We start from the raw sequence: 9,648 nt of genomic DNA, 5'->3' as shown, positions 1-9,648 counted from the left end.
CCGATTTAGATTGGGAGTTCAAGCCTCCTCCAGACCGGGCAGAAGATGCTCCCCTCCCTGCAGCCCCCTCTCTCTCCCTCCCCAGGTGGATTCTCCAGGCCTCAGGCAGGCAATGGAATGTTGTGTCGTTGGTCGCCCGGGCGACCGAGGCTGGCTGGGTGGCTGCCTTCCGGGAATACTGAGCGTGCAAACCCTCCATCACAACCCTCCAGGGCCTCCTCTAGGCTAGTGCAAAGCTCCAGAAAGAAAGCAAGCCTGGGGCGATTGCCAGGAGAATGGCAGTGCCCTGGGAGAAATAATTCCGACTGGCCTTGCAAAAGAAACTGTCTACGTGAGTGGCGTGGGGTGGCAAGGGGGGCTGAAAGGAGGGCAGGAGCAGGTGGGAAGATCCCTCCCTTCCCCCTACCCCTGGGTTCTGGCTTCCTCGGGCAGTTCTTGGTGGGGGATTATTGCCCCCACTTCATAGAGGAAGAAACTGAAGCTCCGAAGGAAATGGCAATTTCCTCAAGGTCTCAGGGGTAGTTAGGGCAGAGCTGGGTCAAAGGCCCAGGTCTCTAACCTGTTCTCGATCCCCATCCCTAGTTGATATCCAGCTGAGATTATATCATTTGATCCAAGGTGGGAAGGAATTACTCTTCGAGCTCTTGCCCCCTCTCACTGCAAACTGCATTTTAAAGGAAGGGTGGAGGAAGCTTGTCCGGTGCCTGCCTTCTTTCAGCAGTGTGGCCGGGGGTCCCATCTTCAGTCTCAGAATCAGTAAAATGGGAGGGTTTCCCCTGGACCAGAGCTGGGAGAGCCTTGCCTAGTGGAATGGCAGTGCATCCCTTCTGCTCCCTACAGGGCCGACCCTGCGGAGCTGTGTCCAGCGCCTCCTCTCCCCTGTGAGCCTGGCTCCACATCCCAGCCTCCCCCTGGATCCTTCCCGCAGAGGTCAATAGGCAGCTCAGTCTCAACTTGGCCTTAGCGAAGAGCTGATCTCCCTGCTTCCCACTCAGCCCGCTATCAGCAACATCCTTCCAGCATCTAGGTTCCCCTTCGACTCCTTTCTCCTCCTCTCGTCACCCCATCAGCTCTGCTCTCCAGTGGTATCCAGAACCGCCCCCTCCTTACCTCTCTACTGCACCCACCCAGATCAGAGCCCCATCCTCTCTGCATTATCCTGTGACCCGGCCCTGGTCCCCTGCAGCTGCCCTGCCCCTCCTGTTGTCCTTGCTCCCCACAGGAGCCAGAGGGGATTCCCTCCTCTGCTCCAAACCCTCCCAGGCCTCCCACCTCACTCAGAGTCAAGGCCAAAGTTCCCCCTCATCACGGCCCACCGCAGTCACCCTCACAACTTCCCTGATCTCAGTTCCCGTCTCTCTGCTCCTTCCTCCCCTCCAACTGCACTGGCCTCCTGGCAGCTCCTTCTACACACCAAAGTCCTTCCCTCGGGGGTTTGTCATCAGCCATTCCCTCGGCCTAGAATCTGTTGCCTGCGGTATCCTCATGGCTCCCTCCCTCTTCCCCTTCAAGCTTCTGCTCAGATGTCCCCCAACAGAGACTTTTCTATCTCCCTATTGAGAGATTCCCTTCAGTCTGCTGAATTTTTCATATTAGCACCTGCCATGTCCTAGCATTATTTATTATTATTTGCTAGCTTTTTTTCTGTGGTCCCCAGCAGGACGGCAGCTCCTGGAGGGCAGGGATCTGTCTGTCTTGATCAGGGCTGCATCCCCAGTGCCCAGAACAGTGCCTGGTACAGAGTAGGTGCTCGGGACAATTTGTTGAATGAATGAAAAATTCAGCAGCCAGGAGGTGGCTTGTTGGGGTATGTCAGGCACCAGTGGGGAGTTTGGGGGCCCTGACTCTTGCCTCCTTCACCCTCACCTCTTCCTTGAGCCCCTCCAGGAAGATCCAGGGGCAGAATATGGAACACGTCCCACCGCCACTGCTGCGTCTCTTGGAGAAGAGGCAGGAACTGGTGGATGCGGACCAGGGCCTTCAGGCCCAGAAGGAGGTGAGCCACTCAATGCAGTCCCTGAAACTTTTGGGGACAAAAAGATGGGAAGAAAAAGATGGGAAAGTGATGGAGCCAACTTATTACTACAAGGTCTGAGACAAATCACCGTCCTGAGCCTTGGTTTCCTCGTCTGTCAAATGGGGGATCAAATGAGATCAGTGGTTTGTGCAAATAAATGTGCATTGAGCAGCTACTGCATGCAGGGCACTGCACTGGGATCTAGAGGTCTCACCACAGTCCCTGCCCTCATGGGCTCACAGCTTGGAGAAGGGGACAGACAAGTGTCCAGGTGGTGATGGCTGTGAGGGGGGAAGCACTGAGCAGGGGCTGTGGGAGCCCAGAGAAAGCCCCTATCTCTACACAGGGGTGGTCATGGAGGACTTCCTGGAGGAAGTGATGTCTTAGGGACTGCTGAAGGGCAAGTCGGCTTATCCACCAAAGGGGGACAGGGTGAGGAGGGAGAAACAGGCAGAGGGAGCAACATATACAAAGACAGGAAGGCAAGGACAAAACACAGGTGGGTAAGAGGCTAGAAGACAGTATCAGAGGAGAGAGGGTAAGATGAGGCCCCAAGGAAGAGCAGGGATGCTGACATGCAGGGGCTACAGGAGGGAATTTGGGCTTCATCGTGGGTGGTGAGAGCCACAGGTGGATTTGAGCAAGGGTGCAGTGACAAGATTAAGGGCAAAAGGGACTTCCCTGGTGCCAGTGGTTAGGACTCCGCGCTTCCACTGCAGGGGGCATGGGAACTAAGATGCCACATGCCGCAAGGCGCAGCCAAAAAAAAAAAAAAAGATTAAGGGCAAAAGGTGAGCGAGGTTAAGTGTGAGCGTGAAAGCGCTGGATGACTTGAATCCCCAAACAAACACAGACACCCACTCCTTACCCCCCAGGTGTTCCAGACTATGCAGGCATCCCTGAAACAGCGGTGGGAACAGTTGGAACAGAAAGAGCAGGAGTTAAAGGGGTCCTTTGTCCGCTTTGAAAAATTTTTGCAGGTACGTGGAGCCTGCTGGGGGGAGGCAGGGCAGAGGGTCACAAAGTCACAATCCTAAAGGAGCCAGACATAAACTTAAAAAGTGGGCTTACCAATACAAAAGGGAGTGGTGGGAAATACACACTACTGCCTGAAGCATTTTTAAAAGCGTGGGAGAGGAGTGAGGGACCAAAATCAGAGATTCTGGCTGGATTTGGCCCGTGGGCCATCTGTTTGCAACCCATGACTCAGCGTGCGAATGTCGGGGTGGAGTGGATGCGGCAAGCTCCGCAGGCTCCCAAGTCCTGGGGGTCGTCGCCTCCTCTCCATCCCTCCTTCCCAGGATGCGGAGGCCCGGCGCAGCCGCGCACTGCGGAGGGCGGCGGAGGAGCGGCAACTGGCGGGCCGCCGGGAGGCGGAGGCGCTGCGACTTCGGGCTCAGCTGGAGGAGCTGCAGCGGGAGCGCGCGCGGCTGCAGCGCCTGCTTTGGCGCCTCGAGCCTTGCGCGCGCCTGCTGGGGCAAGTAATGGAGCAGCTGCCCGAGGTGAGCGCCCTGCAGAAGTTTTGGTGTTCAGCGCCACGTGCAGCCCCAGGCAGCCTCAGGGACGGCTTTGGAAGTGTGCACTACTGGAGCGCTGACTGTATGCCAGGAGTCACCACTTATTGAGCACTAACTGTATGTCAGGAACACGCTTTGTTCTTGAATTCTCTCCAAGGTCCAGTGAAGTGAGTCTTGTTATTGCCAACCCTATTCTACAGATGGGGCAACTGAGGCTCAGAAAGATAACTTACTCAAGGACACACAGGCAGGTGGGGGGAGGGGGAATCCAAACACTCAGTATGAGTTGAATGAAACAGTGACTTAGTATTAATCACAGGCAGTGAAGCTTAGCTAGGTTTGATGGTGGAGGTGGGGAGAGGCCGGAGTAATCACACTTCTGGGGCTGGGGCTGTGTGATGCCCCCATTTCACAGTTGGGCTGAGGAGGCGCGGGGGATGTTAGGGCGAGGAAAGGCAGGGGGGCTGCAGTCCCGGTGAGTCCCCCTCCCGACCCCATCCCAGTTCCAAGAGGTCCCCGAGCTGGTGGCGCGCTTCGACGGCCTGGCCGACACGCAGGCGGCGCTGAGGCTCACGGAGCGCCAGCGGCTCGAGGAGCTGGAGGAGGCGCGCGCGCGGCTGCGGCGGCTGCGTGACACCTGGCAGGACGAGCTGCTGCGGCAGGGCCAGCGGCGAGCGCAACTGCTGGAGCAACTGGAGGCGGCGCGGGAGCGCACGCTGCACTGGGTACCGCCGCCGGGAGGAGGTGGGCGCCCGGGACCTCAGCCTCCCACCGCCGGGAGGAGTGCCATATGGGGCAACGCTACGCTCACGGGCAGGTTTCAGGCATCGGAAAGCACTTTAGGGCGCAGGAGGCCCTTCCTATGAGAACTTGACACCCGAGTCCAGCACTCCTCTCCCTGATAGCACCTAGGGGCATCTATGACTGGTGGGAAGTGGACGCGAATGTGGTCCCAGCCCTCCTCAGGCCAGCTCACACCTTAATGGGGAAGGGGGCGGTGTTCTCCAGGAATCCAAGTGTATTCAGATCCAGAACACCGCAGCTGAGAAGACCCTGCTCCTGGGACGCACCAGGATGGCCGCACTCAACCTGTTCCAGCTAGTGTGCCAGCACCAGAGGCGGCCACCTGCCCTGGACATCGAGGACACCGAGGGGCAGCTGGAGCAGGCGAGGATCTCTCTTTATGTCACCTCCAGCCCCCTAAGGGTTGGGAACATCATGGTGCCTGAAATCCCGCCTTCTCTGGGTGAAGCATGACCCTCTGCGATCAGAGCCCAGTCTCCTAGCTCTGTGGCCGCCCGGCCCCCTGCCCGGGAGCCCTGGGTTGGTCTTGGCTCTGCTGGTCACCTGCTATGAGGTCAGAAGATCTTCTCTGGGTCTCAGTGCCCTCACTGTGCAGGAGGCCGGGGTATATACTGATGGGTACAATACAGTTATGCCAAGAGTTCTTCTGTCTCAGGATCAAAAGCACAAACGTGACATGATAAGAAACCAGGAGATGGAGACTCACCTTTAATTAGTCCCTGACCCTCTGGCTCCCACATAGTCAGGCCTTGGCTTCCCTGGGAAGCGTGAGGGCAGCGTTGTACAGTGGTTTTTCTTTCTGTACGATGGCAATACAAATGTCACTGTGTACCAAGTATGCCCGGCTTTTCTATTCACTCGGGTTTGCAAGGTGGTAGAACATGTGACATGGTTTACAACAGAGGCAGGGGGTTTCTGACTTTGGACACTTCTGTTGATTCTAGTGGGTTCCCAAAGCATGGTCCCTTTGAGAAGTGGAGGAAACACCCCCGCCTTTGCCCCATCCCATCCCACTCCTGTCCTGCAGCCAGAATTCCAACCAAATGCCAAGAACTGGGTCCCCAGAGCCTACCTTTGTGCCACATCCTCAGTTGGGTGGATTCGTATGTACACCACTGTCCTCTCAAGTGTTGCCCAGGTAACCCAAGGTACAAAAGACGACTCTAGGAGGGACAGAGGCTTGAAATGAAGCAACAGGCAAAAGCCAGTCCTTTTTATCTTATTTTAATAGAGCTTTATGGAGTATAATTGCTTTATTGGAGTATAATCTTTATTGGAGTATAATTGCTTTATTGGAGCATAATTGGAGTATAATTGCAATACTGTGTTAGTTTCTGTTGCACAAAGCGAATCAGCCATATGCATACACGTCCCCATATCCCCTCTCTCTTGAGCCTCCCTCCCATCCTCCCTATCCCACCCATCTAGGTCATCGCAAAGCACGGATTTCCCTGTGCTATGCTGCTGCTTCCCACCAGCCAACTATTTTACATTCTATAGTGTGTATATGTCGATGCTACTCTCACTTCGCACCTGCTTCGCCCTCCCACCCCATGTCCTCAAGTCCACTTTCTACGTCTACCTCTTTATTCCTGCCTTGCAACTAGGTTCATCAGTACCTTTTTTTTTTTTTTTTTAGATCCCATATATATCCATTAGCATATGGCATTTCTTTATCTCTTTCTGACTTACTTCACTCTGTATGACAGACTCTAGGTCCATCCACCTCACTACAAATAACTCAATTTCATTTTTTATGGCTGAGTAATATTCCATTGTATGTATGTGCCACATCTTCTTTATCCATTCATCTGTTGATGGACATTTAGGTTGGTTCCATGTCCTGGCTATTGTAAATAGTGCTGCAGTGAACATTGTGGCACATGACTCTTTTTGAATATGGTTTTCTCAGGGTATATGCCCAGTAGTGGGATTGCTGGGTCATATGGTAGTTCTATTTTTAGTGTTTTAAGGAACCTCCATACTGTTTTCCATAGTGGCTGTATCAATTTACATTCCTACCAACAGTGCAGGAGGGTTCCCTTTTCACCACACCCTTTCCAGCATTTTTTTTTTCTTTCCTTTTTTTTGCGGTACGCGGGCCTCTCACTGTTGTGGCCTCTCCCGTTGCGGAGCACAGGCTCCGGACGCGCAGGCTCAGCGGCCATGGCTCACGGGCCCAGCCGCTCCGCGGCATGTGGGATCTTCCCGGACCGGGGCACGAACCCGCGTCCCCTGCATCGGCAGGCGGACTCTCAACCACTGCGCCACCAGGGAAGCCCTCCAGCATTTATTGTTTCTAGATTTTTTGATAATGGCTATTCTGACTGGCGTGAGGGGGTATCTCATTGTAGTTTTGATTTGCATTTCTCTAATAATTAGTGATGTTGAGCATCTTTTCATGTATGTCTTCCTTGGTGAAATGTCTATTCAGGTCTTCTGCCCATTTTTCAACTGGATTGTTTGTTTTTTTGATATTGAGCTCCATGTGCTGTTTGTATATTTTAGAGATTAATCCTTTGTCTATTGTTTCATTTGCAAATATTTTCTCCCATTCTGAGGATTGTCTTTTTGTCTTGTTTATGGTTTCCTTTGCTGTGCAAAAGCTCTTAAGTTTAATTAAGTCCCATTTGTTTATTTTTGTTTTTATTTCCGTTACTCTAGGAGGTGGGTCAAAAAGATCTTGCTGTGGTTTATGTCAAAGAGTGTTTTTCCTTGTTTTCCTCTAAGAGTTTTATAGTGTCTGGTCTTACATTTAAGTCTTCAATCCATTTGGAGTTTATTTTTGTTTATGGTGTTAGGTAGTGTTCAAATTTCATTCTTTTACATGTAGCTGTCCAAGTTTTCCCAGCACCACTTATCGAAGAGGCTGTCTTTTCTCCACTGTATGTTCTTGTAATTTGTCATAAATTAGGTGGCCATATGTGCATGGATTGATCTCTGGGCGTTCTATCCTGTACCATTGATCTACATTTCTGTTTTTGTGCCAGTACCATACTGTCTTGATTACTGTAGCTTTGTGGTATAGTTTGAAGTTGGGGAGCCTGATTCCTCCAACTCCGTTTTCCTTTCCCAAGATTGCTTTGGCTATTCGGGGTCTTTTGTGTTTCCAAAGGAATTGTAAAATTTTTTGTTCTAATTCTGTGAAGGATGTCATTGGTAGTTTGCTAGGGATTGCATTGAATCTGTAGATTGCTTTGGGCAGTATAGTCATTTTCACAATATTGATTCTACCAATCCAAGAACATGGTGTATTTCTCCATCTGTTTATGTCATCTTTGATTTCTTTCATCAGTGTTTTATAGTTTTCTGAGTACAAGTCTTTCACCTCCTTCAGCAGGTTTATTCCTAAGTATTTTATTCTTTTTGTTGCAGTGGTAAATGGGAATGTTTCCTTAACTTCTCTGATTTTTCGTTGTTGGTGTATGGGAATGCCAGAGATTTCTGTGCATTAATTTTGTATTCTGCAACCTTACCAAATTCATTGATTAGCTGTAGTAGTTTTCTGGTGGCATCTTTAGGATTTTCTATGTATAGTAACATGCCATTGGCAAACAGTGACGGATTTACTTCTTCTTTCCCAATTTGTATTCCTTTTCTTTTTCTTCTCTGATTGCTGTGAATAGGACTTCAAAAACTATGCTGAATAAGAGTGGTGAGAGTGGACAGCCTTGTCTTGTTCCTGATCTTAGTGGAAATGCTTTTTCACCATTGAGTACGATGCTTGCTGTGGGTTTGTCATATATGGCCTTCATTATGTTGAGGTAGGTTCCCTCTATGCCCACTTTCTGGAGAGTTTTTGTCATAAATGCGTGTTGAATTTTGTCAAAAGCTTTTTCTGTATCTATTGAGAGGATCATTTGGTTTTTATTCCTTAATTTGTTAATGTGGTGTATCACATTGATTGATTTGTGTATATTGAAGAATCCTTGCATTCCTGGGATAAATCCCTCTTGATCATGGTGTATGATCCTTTCAATGTGCTGTTGGATTCTGTTTGCTAGTATTTTGTTCAAGATTTTTGCGTCTGTGTTCATCAGTGATATTGGTCTATAATTTTTTTTGTGATATCTTTTTCTGGTTTTGGTATCAGAGTGATGGAAAGCCAGTGCTTTTTCAACCAACCATCTGATCTTACCAAGGAGAAAGGTTCAATGGCAGGGGGGGCGGGCAGCAACTATGCCTTTAACCTCATAATACTCCCTGGTCTCCAGGGCCTGGGGGCTCACACCCTCTGTGGGTAATGGTAGCTGCCAGAATTGAGTAACCAGGTTTCATTTTCATTTTGTTATTTTTCCAGTTACCCCTTACTTATGGCAAGGAGTAATTTAATCTCTTTTCACTTTTGGTAGAGATAGTTTCCTTGTCAGATGTTTATTTCGGTGACAAATGTGAAGGAAGAGCCCAAGGATAAGTTTGCCATCAAGTTCTAGGTCTTGGCAGTGGATCCGTGGGTGTTCATTAAGTTTGTATCAATAAATAGGTTAATTAAAATAAAGGAGGGTGCCCCATGGAGAAGATAAGAGTAGGTCATATACCAGTGAACACGACTAATCCAATTAAAAGGGAAAAAAATTGATGCAAGTGAAAATACTAATTCAACTATAATACAGGTGATAGCCATCTAGAAAACTGCAGGTGCCCGCGAATCAACTGTTTGGGAAGCTTGGACTGAGGCTTCAAAAACCCAGAATGGGGGCTTCCCTGGTGGCGCAGTGGTTGGGAGTCTGCCTGCCGATGCAGGGGACACGGGTTCGTGCCCCAGTCCAGGAAGATCCCACGTGCCGTGGAGCGGCTGGGCCCATGAACCATGGCCGCTGAGCCTGCGCGTCCGGAGCCTGTGCTCCGCGACAGGAGAGGCCACAACAGTGAGAGGCCCGCATACCGCCAAAAAAAACAAAAACAAAAGAACAAAAAAACCGGAATGGTTTAGGCCAGGTTCACTGCCTCAGGGAACCACCATCATGGCTGTCTAATAAGGGTCTCTACCCCCCCACCCCTGCTTTGCAGCCTCTGGTGTTTTGGGGGGGTGGGTACTGGACACTCAAGAGGCTGGGATTTGACTCTGGCTGTGTTGGAACCCCCAGGTGAAGCTCTTCATCCTGGACCTCTCTGCCATGCTGGCCAGCCTCCATCAGGCCAAGCCCACCGTCCACGCCTCCTGACCCTGACCCAGGTGAGCAGTTGGGGAGGGGTGCCCAGGAGGTACACAATTCCTGCGGGTTACAGGTTGAGTGGCTCTCACCAGAAAGACAGGAGGACTGTGCTCGCTCAGATTGCAGTGGGGTGGGCATGAGGGGAACACAGCAA

General features: G+C 51.0%; 1 protein-coding gene across 1 annotated transcript; it reads left to right on the top strand.

The window, feature by feature from the left end:
• The first annotated feature begins 275 nt into the window (after positions 1-275).
• CFAP73 (cilia and flagella associated protein 73) lies at positions 276-9,503 on the top strand. Its single transcript, XM_065890547.1, is given in 7 exon segments — positions 276-331; positions 1,888-1,996; positions 2,893-2,997; positions 3,319-3,519; positions 4,038-4,259; positions 4,543-4,701; positions 9,426-9,503. Coding segments are annotated over 7 exon segments (930 nt in total).
• The last annotated feature ends 145 nt before the right edge of the window (positions 9,504-9,648 follow it).

This window comes from Phocoena phocoena, chromosome 13 (genome assembly GCF_963924675.1).
Source record: "Phocoena phocoena chromosome 13, mPhoPho1.1, whole genome shotgun sequence".
Taxonomy (NCBI): Eukaryota; Metazoa; Chordata; class Mammalia; order Artiodactyla; family Phocoenidae; genus Phocoena; species Phocoena phocoena.
The sequence above is the reverse complement of the archived record's forward strand: the minus strand, read 5'-3'. Positions and strand labels throughout refer to the sequence as shown.